At 38.0% G+C, this 25,864-nt stretch overlaps 1 protein-coding gene across 1 annotated transcript in view; it reads left to right on the forward strand.

The window, feature by feature from the left end:
* The window catches only part of dclk2a (doublecortin-like kinase 2a), a 93,639-nt gene that overhangs the window by 45,938 nt on the left and 21,837 nt on the right, over positions 1 to 25,864 (forward strand). The window contains 11 exon segments of the mRNA XM_037538640.1: positions 5,968 to 6,075; positions 8,208 to 8,264; positions 14,071 to 14,168; positions 17,081 to 17,128; positions 19,224 to 19,308; positions 22,079 to 22,087; positions 22,090 to 22,183; positions 22,787 to 22,844; positions 23,849 to 23,968; positions 24,380 to 24,526; positions 25,703 to 25,836. Coding sequence (XP_037394537.1) covers positions 5,968 to 6,075; positions 8,208 to 8,264; positions 14,071 to 14,168; positions 17,081 to 17,128; positions 19,224 to 19,308; positions 22,079 to 22,087; positions 22,090 to 22,183; positions 22,787 to 22,844; positions 23,849 to 23,968; positions 24,380 to 24,526; positions 25,703 to 25,836 — 958 coding nt within the window.

Genomic DNA, 25,864 nt, shown 5'->3' on the forward strand with positions numbered 1-25,864 from the left:
CTGACTTCTGCCAGAAAATAAAAGCTTCAACAAATGAAAAAAAGCCTACTGCCATGGGATTGCTCACCATGATGTGGCTATACCACTGTCAATCACCATGCAGTATATACCATTCACACAGGCCTGGTCAGAGTTTTTCTATCTTTTCATGCAAAAATCTTTGAGATCATTGAGATTTATGATTAAGAATTGACTTGCCAGCCCTTTTAAGTCAATTTTATGTGTTCCAGCATGAATTCAGTGTGCACAATTACATCTAACAAAGCGTGGCAGGCACTTACGGTAACATTGTTTGTTGAGGATTGTAACCGTGACAATAGTACATGTTCACTGAACAGGAGTGAAACTGAAAAGTACTCTCCTCTATTCCATCTACATTCAAAAAGGCAAGAAAGATGGCACTCACAAATGTCTCTTCTGTCACATATTGCTGCCTCTGACCTACTTCTAACAGAGCTGTGTTCTTATTGTTACTGCAATAGCCTATGTAGTTCACTTGATTTAAATCAGTGAGCTTCCCTCATCTCTTTTCCACCTTCACAGCTGCAGTGTGTATAAACAGTGGGGCTAATAGAACCTGTATGCAGGGTTTTCATGTGTAGTAAGACTACCAGGGGTTGCCTGAACTCCTACAGTGATAAACTGAATGTAATTTGCGTCTGATGTTACTTTAGCTACACTGTATGAGTCTGTGTGACCACTGATGCTATAAAGATCCCGCTGGCTCTGGACAGGCAGGTTAATGATGCCTCTGCAGGACCCAGGACTCCTGCACAGTGTCTACACCCTCTCTCTCTCTCTCTCTCTCACACACACACACACACACACACACACACACACACACACACATAAACATTACTGTTTCCCTTATTACTGTATGTGAAGCCATCTGGTTTCGTTTCCAGTTGTCATGACGTTAGTTCTATGTTTATAGAATCCAGACCCAGATTGTTTGTATGTTTGTGTGTACCTGTGTGTGTTTGTATTGCATATATGAAACTTGCATATATATATATATATATATATATATATATATATATATATATATATATATATGTGTGTGTGTATATATATATATATATATATATTTGGTGATCCAACCATCATTTGATGTGTTTGTTATTGATCTTAACACTATAAAAGCTCACAGTAAATTTTGAAGTACTATCCTTATATACTATACTCTATGCTATATATAGTCATGCGTCTACCACCTTAAACATAGGGGAATCCAAAGACATGATGCCTATTGAGGCTGCTGAAATTCCAGAATTCCAAAAATTAGACTGCTGTGCCATTACATAAAGAGTTATCAGGGAAGTTTCTGAAAGACGAAAATCCCCAAAATGTATAATCAGCTACACATTATCGCTAATAAAATATGTCATTCAGAACACAATATGTATATGTAGATGTGTGATCTTATACATGTTGGGTTTTTAATAAAATATTGTGGTATTGTAAATTGTGGTAAAATATTATGTAACTATCATGATGTTAAACTTTTATAGTGCCACATGCCTAGATACGTCTTAAGACACACTGCTTTGAATGAAAGTGCATATGATTATCATTTTAGAACTTTTTTTGGCTTTTATTTTTCTGCACTATTTGAAAACATGGGGCAGCCCCTTTACATTTTGTGACCATTTCATGGTGAAAGGACTAATGGAAATGGTACACAAATTTGTGTAAAAAAACTGCTGTTACATTGATAGACATTATATTTGAAAATGTATGTGTTTTTCTCTTTTAAAGCCATCATTGCAGAGATAAAAGGTTGTGTTATAGTGATGATATGCTGGAATATGAACCCTTAAACCCTTAAAATCTCAGTCTTATTACATACTAAGGCTTATTATTCAGTATATACAGGGATTTTGATACTAACTGGTTGAGTTATTCCTAGGTTATAGAAGTGTGTAATAAAACTTTGGGCTTGTCAGTGGGGTCTGGCCATTTAAGGGGTTAAGGTTTTGTACATACAGTGAGATCCCTAAGTATTTGAACAGTGACAACATTTTTGTAATTTTGTCTCTGTACATCATTACAATGAATTTCAAATGAGGCATTCAAGATGTGACTGAAGCATAGAATTTCATCACTGATTCAAGATTTAAAACTAAATAAATAAATAAACATGGGGGCAGTCGAGGGCTGGAGGTTAGGGAACTGGCCCTGTGACCGGAAGGTTGCTGGTTCGATCCCCAGCGCTGACAGTCCATGACTGAGGCCATGCCACTGCCTTCTCAGTGATGATGTGCAGTATTTCAAATCATGAGCCATTCCTCTCCATTTTCTTCTTGGTTTAATTGGTCCAAAGAATTTTGTTCCAAAACTGGGCACTTTTTATAAGTTTTCTAACAAAGTGTAATCTGGTCTTTTTGTTTTTGAGTGTTACCAGTGGTTTGCATCTTGACGTCTTTATTGTTAATGAAGGCATCTCTTGATTATAGGCTTTGGCAATGATACTACAATCTCCTCTAAAATGTCCTTCACTTGGAATCAATTTCAGACCTTTTATCTCCTTAATTTGTCCTGAAACAATGAGGGAACAGGTCACATGTGGTGATGAAACAGTCTATGTTTGAGCCTGTGAAAATAAGTGTTATGTAAAAAATGTCTGTAATTCCTAAACAGTTAATGTAACTTTGATTTTCTCTGTTTAACGGAGACATGGCAGCAACCCGGTGAGTTTTATCAGTTAAATCAGTGCATCCCTTCCGGGTTTGTGTTTACCAGTGAAGCCCGCGTCACAGGGCGAGGGGGCGGTATCGCTATTCTCTATAATGAGAAGTGGAGAGTGTCCAGACTGTCTGTAACTCATCAGCCCTCCTTCGAATCTGCTACAATCCAAATCAGTGGACCTACTCCTACCATCCTAACCACAATCTATCGTCCACCAAAGTTCAATGCTGCCTTTTTAAATGATTTCTCTACGTTTTTAACATCTATCTGCTCTATGTCTCAGAACCTAATAGTCCTGGGAGACTTTAATATCCACATGGATAATAAAGATAATACAACTACCAAGGACTTTTTGTCATGCATCGACACATTTGGCCTGCAACAGCTTGTGGATTTTCCAACCCACTGCAAAGGGCATACTCTTGATCTCATCTGCTGTTCTGGGATCACTGCTTCGAACTGTACAGCCACGGAACTTCCCATCTCTGACCACCATCTGATTTCATTCACTGCAACACTACCTGCTGTGGAAACTAGTTCCCGAGTCATTTCATTCCGTAATATAAAGAACATTGATCAGACTCTATTATCATCTGAAGTGAGTTCTCTACAATGGAACTCAGGATCTGTTTCCCCAGAGACTCTCTTATCCCAGTATAACACGGAGCTACACGACCTATTGGATAAACTCGCCCCACTAAAAACAAGGACAGTTTCATTTGCTCGTAGTGCGCCATGGTACACCGCCGAATTGCGCCACCTAAAATCCAGGGGACGACAGCTCGAGCGCTTGTTCAAGAAAAGTGGACTTACAGTACACAGGGAAATGTACAATAGCCACTTAACGCACTACAAGGAAGCTATCTTTGCTGCAAAATCTGCTTACTACCGGACATTGTTCATGGCTTCTGAGGGCAACACCCGTGCCCTTTTCTGTTCTGTAAACAATATGCTGCAATCACCGGCCACATCATCTACTCAAATGCACTCTGTTGATCTATGCAATATGTTTATGTCATTTTTTGACTCAAAAATCCAAAACATCCATCAACAGATAACCTCTTCCCACACAGCTAATGCTACCCCTAAGTGTACTCCCGATCTACTGCTATGCTCTTCTTCTTCTTTATCTGCTTTTACACTCCCTACAACTATTGAAATAGCTCATCTTATTAAGAAAGCTAAGTCTACAACCTGTATTCTAGACCCTCTTCCAACAAATCTTGTCAAAGCTTGCTCTTCCTCTCTAAGTGCGCCTATTACTGCTATCATTCAGTCTTCTCTTTCAACTGGTCTTGTCCCTGCCTCTCTCAAACTGGCCATGATTACTCCCATACTTAAGAAACCTGGATTAGATCAGACTGATTTTAATAACTTCCGGCCAATTTCAAGTCTACCATTTATTTCAAAAATTTTAGAGAACACTGTCTACACTCAGATTCATACTTACCTTAGTAACAATAACCTATATGAAACCTTTCAATCTGGCTTTCGTCCTCTCCACAGCACAGAAACCGCTCTCCTGAAAGTGACCAACGATCTTCTAGTGGCAGCTGATTCAGGCCGGCTTACGATTCTCATCCTCTTAGATCTAAAAGCTGCGTTCGACACTATCTCCCACCCAATACTACTTGATCGTCTAAAATCTATTGGGCTCACCGATACTGTGCTTAAGTGGTTCTCCTCCTATATCAATGATCGCTCCCAGTTCATCCGCCTCAAGAACTGCCAGTCATCTATGTCCAAAGTCATTTGTGGCATTCCGCAGGGCTCTGTTCTTGGACCTCTCCTATTCATAATTTATCTTCTCCCAATTGGCCAAATATTTAGGAAATTTAAAATACATTTTCATTGTTATGCTGACGACACCCAGCTTTACCTCTCCACTAAACCCAACGATACTTTCCCACCCTCCTCTCTGTTAAAATGTTTAGATCAGGCAAAAAAATGGTTCTCCGAAAACTTTCTACAGCTAAACACCAATAAAACTGAAATTCTCCTAGTAGGAACTAAGAACATCCTTGCAAAATGTCAGTCTTTCACTCTGAATCTTGATCATTCCACTGTCTCTCCGTCCTCCCAGGTTACAAGTCTGGGAGTTGTTCTTGATAGCCATCTCTCCTTCAAAACACACATTTCCAATATCACACGCTCAGCCTACTTCCATCTTAGGAACATTAACAGACTGCGTCCATTCCTCAGCCAATCCTGCACAGCTATTCTGGTCCATGCATTAGTAACATCGAGACTAGACTACTGTAATTCTATTCTTTTCGGCTTACCTCAGAAACACTTACATAAACTCCAGTTAGTTCAAAATTCAGCAGCTAGGATCATCTCCAGGTCGCCTGTAACCGAACATATCACCCCTGTCCTTAAAGAGCTCCACTGGCTCCCTGTCAACTACCGGATCCAGTATAAAATCTTACTAACTACATTCAAAGCTCTACATGGACTTGCTCCCTCTTATATCTCTGATCTCCTTAAGACATACAGTCCTGCTCGCACCCTCGCAAGCGTCCTCGTCAGCTGGCCAGCTCACTCTCCCTCCAGTCCGCTTGTCCACCGTGGGAACTAGAGCCTTCAGCCACTCTGCCCCATCTCTCTGGAACACCCTTCCTACCCAAATTCGCAATATTGATTGTCTAACTACCTTCAAATCTCGGCTTAAAACCCATCTATTCACACTTGCATACTCCTGATTCCTCATCTTCACTTTTCTCTGTTTGTCTTGTTTCTCGTCTGGTTGAAAGTATTTGAATGTATGTTGATTTGTTTATCTGTTTATTTGTTTTTTGTTTTTTATCCTCTTTTATACTCTACCATTCTTCTTTTAACCGTTGTAAGGTGTCCTTGAGTGCTTTGAAAGGCGCCATTACTAAATAAAATGTATTATTATTATTATTATTATTAATGTAACATTTTTGTTAAATTTAAAATCTACACTTCAATCACATCTTGATTTCTTCATTTCAAGTCCACTGTGGTGGTGTACAAAGGCAAAATTACAAGAATTGTGTCACTGTACAAACACTTATGGACTTGACTGTGTTTACAGTCATTTAACATTTAACAGCTTCGTTTATTGCTACATTTTATCGCTGAATGCAGTTTGAATTTGTGTTTCAGTGTTTTGAAACCATATCCATTGCATGTGTCACCAGCTTCTAATTATCTCTTGTGAAGCCAGTAACTGAAACTGAAATTAGGATTACTGTCCATGTAATGTATTTCACACGTTCTCCACTGAGTGATTTTCTGTGTTTGTGCGTGTTGCAGAATGCCATGTGCTGAAATCCTCCTATGCTTCCCGTTCTACTACTCCAGTGAGAGCCAGTGGCAGTAAGAGTCCAGGAACAACACGTCGAAGCAAATCACCTGGGACAGGTAAGTGCCTTATTATAATAATATACCCCAAACACACAGACGAGCAACGACATTATGACCATCTGCTTAATATGCTGCTGGTTCTCTGCATGCAGTCAAAAAGGCTTTGACTCGCTGGGGCAGGGACTGTACAAGACCTATGAAGGTGCCCTGTGGCATCTCACACCAAAGTGTAAGCAGCAGATCTTTAAGTGCTGTAAGTCAGTGGTAAGTGTAATCACGACTGCTGACCGGGAGCACCCCACAAGCTTTGTTGTTCCAGAGATGCTCTGACCCTGTTGTCTGGCCATAACAATTTGGCCCTTGTTGCTCAGGTCTTCACCCATTTCGCGCCCATTTCACCCAATCCCAACACACTGACTACAAGAACTGTTTGCTTACTGTCTAATATATCCCAAACCTTGACATGTGTCATTGTTGCGAGATAATTAATACGCTTCATCTGTGAGTGGTCAGAATGTTTTGTGCAGACCATCTTCTTCTTCTCTGCACATTTATTATCCTTATTTATTGTTTATATGCTACATTAAGATCAAATCATGATCATCAACGAAAACTGACAAGAGTCACATCTTAAATGTGGCATAATCATGACAGTCAATATGCTAATTAATTAATTAATTAATTTAACCCCTAAATTACTACACATATGCACTTGGATGTAGCATTTATAGTTTGTTTGAGCATTCTTGTGTGTGATTCTGTACATTAGTTCACAATAGCTGGCCCAAAAGACTTACAGCCCACTGGAAATCCTCCTGACTCCCCGAATGTCCACTCTGGCACTGGCTAATACTCTTTGAAAACCTAAAAACTGTAGCCACTAGAAATGATCCAAACCTAAATACTAAATCATTTCAATATTTTGTATTCTAAATGAAAATTAAGTCGGCTTTTCTAGGTGAGGTTGGGGGCCTCTTGTTATTTCAGACCTGGGATCTTTACCCAACACTTTTATATTAGTGTGATCACATGCTTCAACAGAGAATTTGCAGTTCTAATGGGAAATTCCAGCCACCCACTGGTCATCTTGGCAATGTGCCCAGGCAGATATTTCCAGTAGTACATGCCCAGGATCCTTTCTAAGCACCTATAATCTTGAAACTGAAAGGCACTTTAATGTTTAAAAAACAATGTTCAAAATCACTGGTAAAATCTGACACACATAAATATTAATATTTATATATTTTTGATTAATCTTCGATTAATGCACAGAAGTGAGTTTCTTTCTTATCTTTACCAGCAAGCTAATTGGCTCTTTGTATTGAACGCTATGCTTACACTGGCCAGTAGGTGTCTAGCTCAGATATATTGTTTTTGTTTGATACTCTGGCAGGGATATCAATCTGGGATCAACTTGTCTTTATCCATACATTGCTTACATTATTAGTTAATGTAAACAACAAGACAAGGTCCTAGATCAGCACTATTTTTTTGTGACTTTTGAGTTATATGGGCTCTGATCTGCAGCTTTGTCTAGACATGACAGGTGATTCACCATTAATTAATGAAGACATGACTGATACATATAAAGCCACAAAAAAACCTCTGCATATTGGGTTCCATCACATAATTTATCATAACTTTAGGCCAAAAAGCCAACAGAATACAGCAAAAAATAGCTACAGTGTGATTGTGTGCAAGCCGCTGTATTGCATTTTACATTGAATGTCACAAAATGAAATATATTGACAAAGTAACAGTCAGGGTGCTCTGCTGCCAAACACTGTCATGCTGTGAATTATACACTGTTAAAATATTTGTGTGATCACCCCCTGTGCACATTAAGGAGATGAATTTTCACAAGTCCATTAACTCTTTTCAGGCCTCTTGTGTGACATTGCAATAATTTGTAAGCTCAAATGATATGGCGTTTGCATAAAATGTGTTCCTTTGAAATAATGTGACACAAATTGGGTTTCACAAAGTATTTATGTCAGTGGGGCTTCTGGATTTTGGCAGTTAATTGCACGCTTGTTTCCTGAATAAATACCCAGTACTGGGTTTAGCAAGATGTGTTTTGAAATGTTTTTCTGTCTGTCTCCCAGCTTTTTTGTCACTCTCTGTATCTTTCTCTGTTTGTCTCTCTCTATCTCTCCCTCTATCTCTCTTCCCTGGCCTCACCCTGTCAGTCAGGAGAACTGCTGGACACTTTTCCACCAGCAGTCAGTCTCCAGTCAAATCTCCAGGTAGGTTTGTAATTACATTGTCCCCATGCCACTTTCAGTTCATAGGCCAATTCTGCACATATGTGAACGATTGAAGTGATACACTATATTGTCAAAAGTATTCACTCACCCATCCAAATAATTGAATTATGGTGTTCCAATCGCTTCCATGGCCACAGGTGTTTAAAACCAAGCACATAGGCATGCAGACTGCTTCTACAAACATTTGTGAATGAATGGGTCGCTCTCACAAGCTCAGTGAATTCCAGCATGGTACTGTGACAAGACGCCACCTGTGCAACAAGTCCAATTAGGAATGACAGCAACTCAGCCACAAAGTGGAAGGCCACGTAAAATGACAGAGCGGGGACAGCAGAGCATGAGGCGCGTAGTATGCAGAGGTTGCCAAAGTTCTGCAGAGTCAATCACTACAGATCTCCACACTTCATGTGGCCTTTAGATTAGCTCAAGAACAGCATAGAGAGCTTCATTGAATGGGTTTCTATGGCTGAGCAGCTGCATCCAAGCCTTACATCACCAAGCACAATGCAAAGCGTCAAATGCAGTGGTGTAAAGCACCACCAGTGGACTCTAGAGCAGTGGAGACGTGTTCTCTGGAGTGACAAAACACGCTTCTCTCTCTGGCAATCCGATGGACCAGTCTGAGTTTGGTGTTTGCCAGAAGAACGATACTTGTCTGGCTGCATTGTGCCAAGTGTAAAGTTTGGTGGAGGGGGGGTTAAGGTGTGGGGTTGTTTTTCAGGTGTTGGGCTTGGCCCCTTAGTTCCAGTAAAAAGATTTCTTAATGCATCAGCAGACCAAGAGAATTCATGCTTCCAACTTTGTGGGAACAGTTTGGGGACGGCCCCTTCCTGTTCCAACATGACTGCACACCAGTGCACAAAGTAGGGTCCAAGGTCCATGGATGAGCCAGTTTGGTGTGGAACAACTTGACTGGCCTGCACAGTCCTGACCACAACCCGATAGAACACCTTTGGGATGAATTAGAGCAGAGACTGTGAGCCAGACCTTCTCGTCCAACATCAGTGTCTGACCTCACAAATGCGCTTCTGGAAGAATGGTCAAAAATTCCAATAAACACACTCCTAAACCTTGTGGAAAGCCTTCCCAGAAGATTTGAAATCGCTGCAAAGGGTGGGTCAACATCATATTAAACCCTATGGATTGAGAATAGGACATTCCTTAAGTGTATGTGTGTGTAAAGGCAGACGAGTGAATACTTTTGGCAATATAGTGTAGTTTGGAGATGTACATATATAAATGTACGACTACTTATTTTCTGCCTTGCCAATTATATTAGATCGGCCAAGACATGTTCAGCTTACTGTGTTTGTTTCCAAATCATGCCGTTTGTCCAGGGGTGCCAAAATTTTTGCACATGACTATAAATTTCAAGCATTTCAGTGGTTCTCAGCCTCAATATACAAGATTTTTGCCTAAAAAGTGACATAGGCTTATAGTTACGTATTGGCTCTGTCCAATGAAAAACAAGTATCTCCAAAATAGTAACTTTACAGGAGAAGCTGAAAACACTCTTACCTTTCAATGTAAGTCACTGTAGAGAGATTTTGTTCCAAGTGATTTTAGAACATTTCTATTTCCAAAAATAAAATCAACAACAATGGAGATGCATGGCTTTCATTGGATAAGGACATTTTTTTAAATTACTTTTCTATAAAATCCCCCAGACCAGTGCAATCATATTCCTTGAAATATTTGAATGGACTTTCTTTGAATTTTAAATAGTCAAATTTTAGACTATTGATGCTAATTTAGTGGCTATATTCCACTTTTTCTTAGCTACATTAAACTTGGACCTCCAGTACAAAACTAAACCACATTTGGACACCAAACATGTCTTGGCTGATGAGCTACATTTTGGGTAAGGGGGGCATATTTGATTTTTTAAATGAGCATACTGACATTTAAAGATAGTAAGAGTTCCACAAGAATGTTGCAAAAAAACATTTCTCTGTTCACTCACGATGTGACCTTGCGGCAAGTATGCTGCCAGCTTTGAAGTGAGCTGTAAGTGAACTCTGACCTCAAATCATGGCATTCAATCAAGCTAAGAGCCGGCGAGAACAGAGCTATTTAAAACCAGCTCTCTGGCACCTGCCCAAACTGCAGCACACATGCCTTCTAATCTGAGGCACTCCAATTGGATGTATATGCTATATACAGGCATCTTCATCAGCCTTCTGCTTAGACTGGCTAATGCAGCATTAACGATCAGTCTTCATGGCCCAGTCGACCTGGAGGGCATGGCTGGGCAGCTTGAAGCATGTGCCTGCAGAGGAATAGTGGTTTAGTCACTGCAGTCAAAACAACTAGTATAGCCAGAGCTGCTTTTCTCAGAGTTAAAATCCTGCTAAGTCTGATGCAGATTACCTGCTGAGAGACGCTAGCAAGAGTCTGAGACATATGTCTGAATGGCAGCTGACCACTTAACCTGTGTGAAGGAAATTTTGTGAAGAGACAGTTTCTCTGCTGTCTTGCTGTACTAGCTTATGTTTCGCAGGTATATGTTTATTGAAGATGACTGAAGCACATTAGGCACGGTCTCTGAGGTTTAGACTTCAGACATACAATTTTTAAATCGGACAGTTCAGGTTCTAAAATCTGTTAGGCTGAGCTGCCCTGGAAGAAATTGTTAAATATTTAAAATACACACATACCGATATGGTTGATACTGACAACCTGTAATATTGACTGACATCATTTTACATGTGTGTTTTAGACTGTAAATATGACTGTTATCAATTGAATTTTAAACAGTGACACTTCTTAATTCAAATAAGTCACAGAAACTCAGAAACCCTTAAATAACGTAAATATTTAGCACTGGGAGGGAGATCACATTCCAGGTCAGTGAAATTGTATTTCATTCCAGTGAAATCGCATTCTAGGTCAATGAAATCACATTCCAAAGAAAGTCTCTAACTAGCATGAGAGACTGCTGTGTGCACCCTTGCTTTGCCAAGCAGGTATACTAACAGTCACTAATACATGTATAAACATTACACAATCTTTATACTGCAGAGTTCCCACATATATATTTATCCCACAATATTTTGTTTGTCAGAAAGATGCAAAATATTTTAGCACAGCAAGGGGTCCTACCCGCTTTCCAGCTAAAACTCCAGGTCCTCGATATCAGCTGATATTATCAGCCAATCAATGTAACGGTCAGGATCTAATACATGTATGACTGCACATATCAACTGAAGTGTGTATTAATACAGCAAGTTATGAAAAACCAAGCACCTCTGATACATTAAGGATCATTATGTTGCTTAGCAAATGTAACCAGTTGGTACCAGACTATGTGGCTAATAATAAATGAAACTACTTGTTTCATGTTTATGTTCTGTTGCTGCTTTATAAAAGCTTTGTGATGTACCTAACCACACCATATAACTGTCATAAATCACTGTAATGTGCAGCCTTGAGTAGCTTATTACTTCAACCTAATCTGGGTCATTAGAAAAGCAAACTTTATAGTTGGTTCCAGTTTGCCTTCAATGAACTGAAGGTTGCTGTAGTTTTGTGAATGTGATGATGCCTCACAATGAGCAAGCTAACCTGCTCCTGTCTCTCCTTGTCTAGTTAAGAGCATGCAGATTAAGATGGTAACTTACTCTGGCAGCATGGATTGTCAGACCTTGCAGCAATCCATGACACACATGCAAACACACATACTCTTCTCTTCATTTCCTTACTTGACTCCTCTTGCTTGCTTTCATGAGATTGCATTTTTTAAACTGATCATACTGACTTTAATGTTCAGTCACTGATTTCAGACAATACTAGGAGTAAATGCACAAGAGTGTATTGCACAGAATAAGAGTGTTAACATGTGTGCTTCTTTACAGAAATAAACTGAAATAAGAGAAGTAGTGTTGTAAGGTTAGTACTGTGAGCAATGCCGATAAGCTGTGTAACAAATTATGACAGTTTAGATTTGTTATTTTTATGGAAAACATAAGAATTTTAATAAACAACTTTTAAATAATCGATCACATTTATATAAATTTGAATTCCAAACAAACTGTCGCTGACCATAGAAAAACACGTATCTCCGAAAAAGGGTAAAACATTTTTAACTTCAAATGTAGTTTAGGTGAAAAGATTTTATTCCAGGGGGTTTGAGAGCATCTCTTTTGGCCCTTTCATCATGAAATTGTTACACAATGTAAACGACATTTTTTATTTATTTATTTATTTATTTATTTATTCAGAAGGAAGGCAGACAGCTTGTAGGATTGTTAAGTTATACATCTTACACTGTAATTTATATACTCATAAATGATGGGTCTCACAGGGAAAAGACAAATGGTTCTATACAGAACCATGAACACACAAAGAACTATTTGCCTGCTTCAACAGTTCTTTGCATTGTTAAATGGTTATGCATATTAATGGAGAGTATGTGTTGTATATGGTTAGACACAGAACATTTTTGAAAACGGTTCTATGTTCCCAAAGAGGTTTTTCTATTGTTATGACGTCAAGCTTATAACAATATAAGAACTCGTTTTGCTTCCCCTTTACACTGTGTGAAAATTTTATTAACTTACATTAAATGAAAAAGAATGTCAAGTTTTGGAGATACATGTTTTTGATTGGGCAGCAACAGATGTGTTTATTTTAATATTATTTTTATCACCAAAAGTAAAAACTGTCATAATATGTTGCAAATCTTATCAGCCTTACTTACATTATTAACCCATTTACTTCAATTTGTTTCTTTAAAGAAACACACTTGTTAGCCCTCCAATTCTGTGAAATACACTGTTGTGCATTTACTCTTAATGTTGTCTGAGAGCAATGACTGAATATTAAAGTTGGTATTATCAGTTTTAGAAATGAAATCTCACATAATCTCATATTTTTTAAAAGTATAAGAAGCCAAGTATTTTATAACAACCATACAGCTGTCGTAACTGTTCTCAAATGATCACTATAATGAGAGAATGGATTACTTGAATGACAGACATGACTTGTCAAAGCTCAGTTTCACTTCACAAGTTGCACCATGTAAGATATTTGTTTGAACTGATAGAAGTAGCATTACTGAGTCAAAAGGCCTGAAATTGTAAGATAGACGTGTCTGGTTGGATTACATGGGAATTTTCTGACTGTGTTGTTCACCTTTACATATGGTAACAAACACAGACTTAAAAAGAAGGTCCAGCTCCATGTTTAGTTCTTAAATGCATAATCAACATTACACTGATGAAGACATGAGGACAATAGTATATAATTTACTTACCTTCTTGAAAGACACGCCCATCACAGTTTTGACTCAGATTCAATCGTCAGATTCAACCGCTCATTAGAAGGAGTCCAAAGCACAGTTGACCTTGTCACACTAAGGCTAGATTGATTGTATTTATTATCTTGTAAATCTGTGGCTAAACTATCTGTCAAGATTGGTTAGCACCACAGGGATTCTCAATGGTTGTATGATGTATTTGCATAATGCATGCTGGGCAGTGTAGTGAGGGAACATTCATGAAGACATTCAAAAAGTGAAAATGAAACAAAATTGTGAATTCAGTCTAACCAGTGAGGCTGAAGGGGGTAATGCTGCACTATGGAATACTGCATAACACATTAAACCGCATATTTAATGGTTTAAATACTTTTAGGCTGGAGTGACCTTGTAAACACTTTTATGTAGATGCAACTGAGATTTGGCTTCTTTCCTCCCTCTTTGTTCATGAAGTGTTAATACTCCAGGTAATCTCTCTCTCTCTCTCTCTCTCTCTCTCTCTCTCTCTCTATTGCTTTCTCTTCATAGTAAATGGAATTCCCAGCACTGGTTCGATCTCCACCTCCAAATCAGCCAAGTCCTCCAGCTCCTCCCCCACCAGTCCCCACAGCATGCGCAACTTCAAGGTAGGAGCCCGTTGGCATGGCAACAGGCCTGCCTGTGGTGCCTGCAGTTTTTGGGCAGTGTGTCGAGACTCTTGCTACAGAATTAGGTTGTCTATTTCAGAAAAATTGCATACAAAGCATGAAGAGGCAGACAGAAGGCATGTGTAGCTTAAAACTGCTAATCACTCTTGCCATAAGGAGAAATACCGGACAGTATAATATTGTTAAACCTCAGTTGTTAAAACATCGTGAGCCAACGTCATTGTCAGCTGTCCCCTCATATCAGTGCGGTGATACCCGTCATATCACTCGAGTGGTACCCTCAAGGGTCTTCAGTGCCTTTTGTTGTGGAATTGTATCATATTCAGTTGCAGTAAAATTTTTTAACTCAGTCTTGACTCCAGGTTTTTAATTTTATTTTTCTATTTAACATACACTACATAGACAGACGTGTTGGGACACCTACACATTACACCCACAAGAGATTTTTTGACATTCCATTCTAAATTCATAGGCAGTAATATGGAGTTGGTCACCCCTTTGCAGCTGTAGCAACATTTGTGCACTGGGGCTCAGTCACGCTGGAACAGAAAAGGGTCTTCCCCAAACTGTTCCCACAAAGTTGGAAGCATAGAATTGACAAAATGTCATGGTATGTTGAAGCATTAAGATTTCCCTTCACTGGAGCTAAAGGGCCTAGGCCAACCCCAGAAAACAACCCCATAGCATTATCCTTCCTCTACCAAACTTTACAGATGGCTCAGTGCAGTCAGACAGGTAATGTTCTCCTGGCATTCACCAAACCCAGACTCATCTATCAGACTGCCAGATAGACTCCAGTGGTGGTGTGCATTACACCAGCCCCCATCTCATTTTGGCATTGTGCCTTTTGATCTTAGGCTTGTGTGTAACTGCTCGGTCATGAAAACCCATCTCGTGAAGTTAGGCACTGTGAACTTCAGTACTCGATGGCTCCACACTGTGAGTTTGCATGGTTTACTGCTTCGTGGCTAAGCTGTTGTTGCTCCTGGAGGTGTCCATTTTACAATAATAGCACTTACAGATGACAGGGGCAGATCTAGCAGGACAGAAATTTCACAAACTGACTTGTGGCAGAGGTGGCATCTTATGACATTGCAATGCTTAAAGTCGTTGAGTTTGTCAGACTCATTCTACTGCAAGTGTTTGTCTATCAGAACCGCATGGCTGTGTGCTTAATTTAATCTACCTTTTAGTAGTGGGTATGGCTGAAACACCTGAACTAAGTAATTAGGAGGGGTATTCCAATACTTTTGTCTATATAGTGTAGTTAAGTTATGAAAAAAGCACAGACATATACATTCTGTAGAAGCGAATGTAATGTATATCTTTTAAGGTACACAACTGAACCTTAAGGATCATGTTGTGCCTTTTAACACTGTTTAACATTGTTTGTTCCTCAGGGCATTAGAATTTACCTGAACTGTACTATTTTTTCTGACAGATAAGAAGTCCCCCTAGCATCATTGTCATCCATTCAGAAATTGTTTTACAGAATGTAAACTTATATGTCAAATAAGTTCAAGTTTTTGAACTTAAAAAAAATGGGTTGTGTTATTAATCAAAATACAGCAAATAAAAGGTGTGTATATATATACGTTAAGATTAAGATTAAGTTAAGATTAAGTGATACTATTTGATCCCACAACTGGGGAAATTCCACCTCCGCATTTAACCCATCCGTGAAGTGAAACACCACATACACACTAGTGAACACACACACACTAGGGGGCAGTGAGCACACTTGCCCGGAGCGGTGGGCAGCCCTATCCACGGCACCCGGGGAGCAGTTGGGGGTTAGGTGTCTTGCTCAAGGACAGCTCAGTCATTGCACTGGGGATCGAACCGGCAACCTTTCGGTCACAGGGCCAGATCCCTAACCTCCAGCCCACGACTGCCCCCAAATATATATATATATATATATATATATATATATATATATATATATATATATATATATGTGTCTACCTATAGTAGATAGAATACACTATAGTAGAATAGTAGAATATACTAACTATAGTAGAATAGAAACACTCAACATGTCCATTTTGTCTATTAATTAAGTAGCTATTGTAAATTGATTCATTATTTAATAGTGTTATGCAATAGGCAATTATAGCTATAACTACAGTGAACAACTTTGTGCTTTTAAGTTGAAAATCTAACTGTTATAAAAATATATAAACTATATATTATATAATATAGAAACATATAATTAAACCCAGGAATTTTGTCATCTGGATTTCAGCATTTCAGAATTTAGTAGACCATAGCCAATCAGTAAAAACATCAAATTTCAAAAGATCAAATTTGGCCCTATCCTATGATCAGGAAAGAAAATATGGTGGGTGAGGAGCATCTTACCCAAGGGGCTATCATAGCTTGTGGCTAGTACATTAAATTAGGGCACTTCTATAAGAAGTGATTCTATCTATCTAGATAGATTGAATCGTTTGCAGATAGATTTATGTGTTTATAATAGAGCTTCAATACAAGCCTTCTGATGCTGTTGTGGGTACCATCTGGGTTTGAGGAGAGCAGTAGTTTCTAAGTTTTTTTAACAATGGGGATGCCATGTTGTTATAAGCAGAGGAGGAAACTCCAGTTTCAGGATATTTTAACCTGAAAGTGAGGTTGCATAACCATGTTAGTAATACTGGGAATGATATAACTCTGAAAGGTGTTACATAAAAAGCCACCTCACCTTTCTAGAAGTCTCTGGATTTCAATAAATTATTCCTTATATTTTACCATTAGCATCCTTGTAACAGTGAAGATTTGGTAGAATGAGTAGCCAGATGGTTCTTTACACATTGTTTTAAAGCTTTCAAGCTTATTTTAGGCCAAGCACACCGTTGACTTGGTTCTATAAATATCTTCCCACTTGCTTTTAGTTTAGTTGCAACAAGCGGATGGGAGGCCCCTTCTGTCTTTCTGTGCAGGTGACTATGAACTATGGAGATCAAGTTTTATTTGTGTGTGTACAGGCTCAACTGGGCTGCTTACCAAAAGTAGTGCTTCCATACCTTCAACAATAAAACATATTGGCTTGGCAGAAAAAAGCAGCAGTGTATCTGTAATAATTAATCAAATATAAAATTGAAATTTTAATTTTGAGTTTTAAACCCAGTGAGTCTCTGTACACACAGAGGAGCCTGTCTGCTGCTGTTTGCACCCATTGGCTTATTTAGCTTTAGTCCTTCCACACTTCATGTTCTTATTCAAGAAACTATTAGGGATGCACAGTGATATCTGTATAAAACTGCTACTAGCCAAGAAAACTTGGGCTTTATCTCAAAAAGTAACCTGGCTGCTTTAATTTTAGATTTTGTTAAACTTCAGTTAATAAGCTGGCATTGTAATCTCAACTTCAGACACTCAGCCCACACACACAGATCATTGTCTATTGCTTGTTAAACTGGCTACAGCTACAGGGATTTTATCATCTGAATTCTGAATCACCCCACTATTTGTCAATATATAGGATACAAATGAATAAAAAGTATAAGTCCTGGCTGCCTAGAGAGGAGAGGCTGTGAGGACAGGTGAGGTCAAAACAGAGATGCACCTTCTTCTTCACTGTGAAAAATATAAACAGGCAAGGGAAATTTAAACAAACAAATCAATCCCAAACTTTGAAAAAATGTACACAGTTGGAGAAATTACGAATAATCCTTGCAGAGGGGCACTCAGCCCCCCACGCTTCTAAATACATAACAACATGCCACCAGCTGAGAGAAAGTGGGTAACAACCCCCCATTCCCCCACCCTCCTGACCCCCATCCCACATACCCCCACTCTATTTACCCACACCCTCCAAACCCCACTCCACTTAATCCCACTCTACTTAGCCCACCCTCCAATTTACTGACCCCAACATTGCACAAAAATTGCAAACATCATTTGTTTATTAATTGGTATGATTATAAGTATACAGTGATAATAATAATACTATAATATTGTGATTATAATAATTAATATGGCTAATGTTTATGTTGGTTCTTTGTACCTTATTCTATTTTCATTATTGTTTTCACTGTTCACTACAACTGTTGTAATGCTTTAGCAATACTGTACCTCACAGTCATGCTAATAAAGCTATTCTGAACTAAACTGAGGTCTTGCACATTACATGTTGTACAACATTTGATAGAAATGCAACTTTTACTAGTAGTTTCCCCAAAATGGCAACACAATGTCAGTTTAAAGCACATGATGCTAATATTGTTTGTTTTAGCGACATGTCCACAAAGTGGCAACAGGTGATGAGGGAAGCAGCTGATATAAAAATGCAGAGTAACAGCTACAGAATTAAAATAATACAACATAAAAAAAACACTACATAACGATTAGAAAATATATTTTAGATTAGTCATTTTATTAATTACTGATACTAATTACAGTTAATACTAATTAATACAAATTCTTTACTAATTACTAATACTAATACTAATTAATCAGTTATCAGTAATCAGTAATCAGTAATGCAGTTAGACAATCACTTCTTGCATTCCGGACCTTCACAATGTAAAGTGGAAAAAAGTACCAGACTTTCTGAAATTAGGCCGACGTCTAGGTTAGTTAAACAAGAAAGAACACAATACACTGGTTATGGTTTTGTTTCCTTATGATATTCAATGTGATCCAATTTTAAGGCAGCCAGATTACACACTCATTTATACAGTGATGTTTCAGCTGGTTTGTTGTAATTAACATTTAGCCCTAAAGTGAAATTAATCTAAAATATTGTTTTTACAAAAAATATAAATGGGAATTTCAGCATCACTCAGAGAGGTCATATGAGTGCATCCCTAATGTCATATAAGTGAAGCTGAAATCCACACTGCAATGGAGTAAATTGTTTCACTTTTTGAAATTCATCATCAGCTCTAGCAGACGACGCTACTTTTACAGCATTAAAGTTTATAGTAAACTGGTGTCACAACAGCTTTGCTCATCATTTTGCGCTTTTTTTCATGGATGATAAAAACTGGTTTACTTTTGGATGTTCAGTTTCTAAAGGGGTCTCTCTCACAGATTCCTCCTCATCACTCGTCTGCCTCTAATGTGAACGGCTCCACAGAGCAGCCTCAGCAACACATGAATAACAGCAGCCCTGAAGGTACAAAGCCTGTCTCTCTCTCTCTCTTTCTCTCTCTTTCTCTGTCTCTCTTACTCTCCCTCACTGTCTCTTTTTCCTTCTCTCCCTTTCTATCTCTCTCTCTGGCTCTCTCTCTCGCTGTCTCACTCTCTCTGTTTCACCTTTTCTCTCTCACTCTTTTTCTTTCTCCTTGTTGCTCTCTCACCCACTCTCTTGCTTTCTAGCTTTACTTCTGTTTCTCTCTCTCTCAAACACTGTTTCTCTCTTACACACTTTTAAATTTTTCTCTCAGTGTTACTCCCTCTCTCGTTCTTTCTTTCACTCATTCTTTTTCTTTCTCTGTTTGTCTCACTAATACTTTCTCTCTTCTCTCATTCACTTTCTGACTTTTTCTCCTTCTGCTCCTGTCTCCCTTTCTCTCTTACTCTCACTCTTTCACTCTCTTTTCATTCTCTGTCTCACATACTCTCTCTCACTTTTTATTCCTGTTTCTCTCTCTCCTGCTCTCTCTATCTGCTCTCATTCATTCTCTTGCTTGTTCCCGTTCTCTTTCTGTCTTGCTGTTTCTCTTTCACTCTCTCTCTTTTCACTCTCTTACTCTCTCTTTCTCTCTCACTCTCTCATTGTCTCTCTCAGTCTCTCTCTCTCTCTCTCTCTCTCTCTCTCTCTCTCTCTCTCTCTCTCTCTCTCTTTCCACACTCATCTTATAGACCTCTGAAGAGGTGTGCATATGTACGTGGCATCTTGCTGTTATTAGGAACTCTGGGTCTAAGCGGAGTTTCTCTATATGAACTAAATGTTCGAGTAGCTGGTGTTGCTATACGTTTGATAATAGACTTACATTCATGTGATGTCACTTCAGTGCTCAGGATTGTTAGCTTACTTGTAGCTTGTATGTAGCATTGTTAGCCTTTTGCCTGTTGAATGACTTCTAATTCAGAGGGTACAGTGACACTCAGGGGAAAAATGTACACAGGACAAAAAACGTATTGGCTTTGGGTTATTTTAGTTTACCACAGGACATGGCAGCAACGATTTTAGAAAACTATTAATTTCTGTCATAGAGAAAAACAGCTTAAACTCGGAGTTCCTAACGTGGACTACAGAATGACGCACCACTTCACACTTCTATTCTTGTTCCCTTTTTGTTTTTCTTTTGAAATGTGTGCATCATTTCCACATGAATAGAATGTATTGTTAATACTATTATTGCCCAAAGTAATTTATGTAGATGTAATATATTTGTTTATGTAGAAGTGATTAATCAAATAATTGCAGGAATTTTTCAGTGCCTGTTTGTCTGCTAGCAGTCGTGATCATGATCACACTCACCTTGTGTTTATGTATGCATTGCGTCCCTGAATTCCCTGCAGTATTTGCAGGAACACTGCAGACTATGGCTGTAGAAAGTGCTGACACACATCACTCTGCACACTCACGTAAACACTGACCACTTGCACATGCTTACTGACGCACACTGTCATTACTCAGTGCAGTGTGGGGGTTTGTTGATCTCTCCACTTGGCTGGAGTGTCCTGATGACACCGAGCTGTTTATTCAATCAATTCACAGAGAAGCAGTAAGGACAAGCAGAACTGATCAGGTCCAAGGCTGGCCAAAAGTGACCAGTGAGAATGATTTGGCCTTCCCCAATCCCTTCTTTCAAAGAGAAAACAAGCGTATTGTTATGATATATGGATTGTATTAAACACATTCTTATTTTCTAAAATATAACAATATACTGTAAAACAATGTTACAAAAATCATCTCAACTTAAATTTATATGGTGACTTATACCATATACACAGATTTTCGTGAGTTAACTCAACTTCAAAGAGTTCACCCAACTTACACTTGTTAGTTTAGACACAGTAGATCCCTTGCCATAACTCTTTCCATCACATAATGCTACAAGTCATTTCCTCCTTTTGGGCTCCAATTTATGGATGGCTGTGGCATCACTGGGGTTCAAACTCCTGTTCTCCTGATACTGAGATGAATGTGTAGATAGATACACCATTTAGGAGCCCCATTATTTCTGTAAATTGATTCAGTAAATTCAATAAATTGACATTTCATAAAATACATTGTGTGTGTGTGTGTCATAAAATACATTTATAACAATATGATTTGAAACCCAAATATCTGTTTTATTTGTACTGTTTAGTCATTTTGGTCCTCCACAAAAAATTGCATATTGGTCCCTCTTCAAAAGACAAAAAGCTTGGGCACCCCTGATTTAGTCATATTACAATTGAATACACTCAGAAAATGAACTGTCATATGAATTTAGTGTGCATATTTCTGTTCAGTTAAACAAACTACTACTACTATTACACTATTGAAAATATAGTTTCCTAAAAGAGTTTGTATATGATTCCAAAGAAGAACCACTTTTGGTTCCCTAAAAACTTTCAATAGATGGTTCTTTATAGAACCATTTTTGTAAAAGAATCTTTAAAGTTTCAAAGAACACAAAGTTTCTAGGAAAAACCCATAAATTGATAGAGAACCTTTACGTTATGTGAAGGCTCTTTGATCCCATTGAAGGTTTTCCACATTCACAAATCTTTTTCATGGTCCTTTTAACATGTTTCTTCAGGGAACCAATAGTGGTTTCTTTATAGTGTCACTCAAAACTTTTTGTTAAGAGTATATAGCCAGCAAAAAAAAAATATATAATAATTTCTCATAGTAGTCGTTGCTGATTTTAAGGCATGCCATTCCCGAAGTATGAATAATGAAGAACAGTTATTGACATATAATGGCAAGCAATGTATTTTTTTTCTAGTTAATGGCAATAAAACCTGATGGGCTCCAGCGTTTTGGACAAGTACAGAGTGGGAAAGGTTATCGGTGATGGAAACTTTGCAGTGGTAAAGGAATGTGTAGAACGGTAAGTTGATAATTAGTTACAAAAAGCACTCCAATTAGAAAATCCTCCTCTACTCCATTCATTGTAAAGTAGTTTCTTCTATTGAATCAGTATATTCAATATTTAGTAAATTATTGAATTGCTTCAACTATTTCATTGCTTTACTTTGTTTTAATCTGTTTCTGTATGTCACTGCATTCTATTTTTAACAATTTTAGATAGAGGAGAACTCTCTTGACCAGAAGCTTTCAAGCTTAAAATGAAAGATTGATTTTATGCAAAACAAGTCAATAAGCTAAAACTTGTGATTCACACAATAACCCAGGAACATGATGATGAAGAACACATTTATGTTTGTGGTTCTACAATAACAGTTTCAACCTAGTTCCACATCTTCTGGAAGCCAAAGAGGGATAATCAAACTTGTTCTGCAAACATAAAAGGGGTTTATATCGCCAAACAAGGAAAATTACCTTTCTGGCCTCTTTGAACATATCGACAAACATGAAGTATTTGTTTTGAATCTCTCTTAAAATAAGTCAATTAATTAATTTAACTAAACAACTGAAAAATGTAGTTTCTCAGTTATTCCACAAGATATCATTCCATCTTCTCTTTCTCTAGGTCAACAGGAAAGGAGTTTGCCTTAAAGATTATCGACAAGAACAAATGTCGTGGCAAAGTAAGTCATGTCCTTCAATATCTGTGGTGGGGGATAGACATTTCCATTTTACAGTGATTTAGTTATAGTGGTGTAGGGTTAGGTAGCACTTTATTTGAAGGGCTTAGTTCAAAGGCATAAAACATTTCCAGAGAACTGATATTTAGTGCACAATAGAACCAAATAATGGAATTATAATGATATTAAAGTGCCATTACTTGGGATGATGCCTTATTACAGTGTTATAAATGAAATAATTGACCATCAATTTCATTTAAAGCCCTTATATCAATGCAATGGCATTTACTGCATAGAACATATATACTATATGAATATATGCTGCATTATATAAATAAGTTTGTAATGTACTACATTAATATACTACATAATAAATGCATTTGTAATACATTTTGCATAGAAGGTCCATAGGAAGTGTTATCTCAGCTTCATTTAGTCCCATTTTAATTATAACTAGTCCAAACTGAAGTGCTAAGTGGTCTTAGCTCAGTATACAATAAATCAGCACAGATCTGAACAGACCTGATTATGGAGGTGCAAATTATTCACAGCCCAGTGGGAAATGTCTGTTCTGTCTGCTTTTGATCTCTTTAATCAAACCAAATAAACTCAAAAATGCAGTTGTTTTATTCATCGCCACTCATCCAGTCTGCTGCTCGGATATCATCCTTTTGCATACATTAATACAAATGCTGACCTTCAGATGAGAATTCTAATGCAATCAATAGCTATTTATTCTGAAGCTATTCCTGGATATTAAAGGCTCTCTAGTGATACAGTATTGATTTAAATGTCAAGAACTGCTCAGTTTAGAGTCATGAAATTCATGATATGAGTCAAGGCCTTGGATTCACATGTGCCAGAGGCTTAGCAGAGGAAATAAATTTCCTGTTACTTTGAGCATTTCCTGCTTAACAAACTATTCCACTGTGGCACTTTGCCAGGTTTCTGTGTGGATGAGAGACGTGAAGTTGGTTTGAAGGGTTTGTTTGATTTTGCCCACTCAGGAGCACCTGATTGAGAACGAGGTGGCCGTCCTGAGGCGGGTCAAGCACCCGAACATCATCATGCTGATCGAGGAAGTGGACACACCCTCTGAGCTCTGTCTGGTCATGGAGTTAGTCAAGGTACACCACTCGGCCCCCCTCACATTTCTACTGCACATGGAAATTCCCAACACGTTTGCTTGAACTTAATGAAACATTCTTGTAAATTTCAATTTGCAATGCAATTTTACTAAAAGTTCCTAAAAATATGGGAAATATAAATAAAAAAGAAAATATACAGTACTGTAAAAGGCCACCTGAGAAATAGTATGTAAAAGTATTTATTTGGGGAGTAAGCATTAATCTATTCAAAAATCCCTAATATTAGAATATATGCAAATAAACAAATAAACCATACAATTGTTATGTGACACTAAGATAAACACAAACAAATATTTCAGTAAACAAGCACTTCAGTAAACGAATTGTGATATTCTTATAATTAATATGCATTATTATTAATTAACAATAATTATGATGTTTTCTCTGAAGGGTGGAGACCTGTTTGATGCCATCACATCCTCTACAAAGTACACAGAGAGAGACGCGAGTGCCATGGTGTACAACCTGGCTGCAGCACTCAAATATCTGCACAGGATGAGCATTGTGCACAGAGACATCAAACCTGAAAACCTACTGGTACATGCACACACACACACACATAGGGACAGTGGGAAGGGGCACAACTCTTAGCTTTTTTTTTTTTTTTTTTTTTTCATTTTTTAGAAAATGTACATCAACCAGATGGTGTCATGTTGTTCTGCAGTGTGTTGAGCATGGTGTGAGTGTGGGGATAAACATCAGGAGGCATAAAACTTGGTAATAAAAAAGTATGCCTACAAATGCACTTATCATATTTTTATCTCATGCTTCATATGTCAGGCATTTTTTTCTTTCTATTGCTTCATTAAAAATTCTAGTTGTATCTATAAGTTGCTATGAACATTCTAGTAAAATCCTCCAATAATTATGAATATGATATTAATTACTAAGAAAACAAATGACTATTAATACCTTTATGGCATAAGTCAACAAACAGGTTAGTATATCTTTTGTTTTGTTGTTATTGGCTATAACTAACAAAAGCACAATGTTGTTTGAGTTTAGTTATACTCTGTTATTGACAGCTATATAATAACTGAGATATCTGACATCTTTTGCAGTTCAGCTATGTACTTTTTGACAACCACCCCATGACCTCCAAAATTATCTTGCATAATTTCAAAAACTGAAGGGGATGTGTTCATCCCATCCCAGAATTTGCACCAGTGGTGATGAGAGATGGAAATATTTTCATATAACTGGCATATCAAACTGCTGATGCACACTCTGCCCCTCTTATTCGATCCCCATTAATGCTACTGCAATTCATGGCCGGGAGTCCAACAGGGCATAACTGGCCTTGCTTTGTTTGGGTGGGCCTCCTTCTCCCCCATCACTTAGCATGATACTAGGCCAGTGCAGGCATCTGTTAGTTTACATAATAGAAGTGGCAGTTAGCACTCTCCTCCAAGCATGTAGATGTTGCTTTGACAGCAGTTCGAAAAGATGCAGTGGTTGGCTTCACGTGACTTGGAGAATAAAAGTGTTTTGTGATTGGGGAAAATCTAGATAGTGAGTGGAATCAGATAAGACTAAATTGAGGAAAAGATTGGGGATTTTTAGTCATATAAACTTTATTGCATTTAAACATATGTTGTTTAAAGGTTCAAAAGCTTAAAGAAATGAATCTTGCTCCTTTATGAACATATACAGTAATATGTTGCTTTATAAGTAATAATATTTAAATATGTATGTGCTGTGAATGATCCACAGGTATGTGAGTATCCTGATGGCGCCAAATCTCTAAAGCTAGGGGATTTTGGTTTAGCCACAGTGGTGGAGGGGCCACTCTACACTGTGTGTGGAACCCCCACATATGTCGCTCCGGAGATTATTGCAGAGTCAGGGTAAGGCATAATTTATGCTTGACTGTTT

Source organism: Pygocentrus nattereri, chromosome 5, assembly GCF_015220715.1.
Source record: "Pygocentrus nattereri isolate fPygNat1 chromosome 5, fPygNat1.pri, whole genome shotgun sequence".
NCBI classification, from domain to species: Eukaryota; Metazoa; Chordata; class Actinopteri; order Characiformes; family Serrasalmidae; genus Pygocentrus; species Pygocentrus nattereri.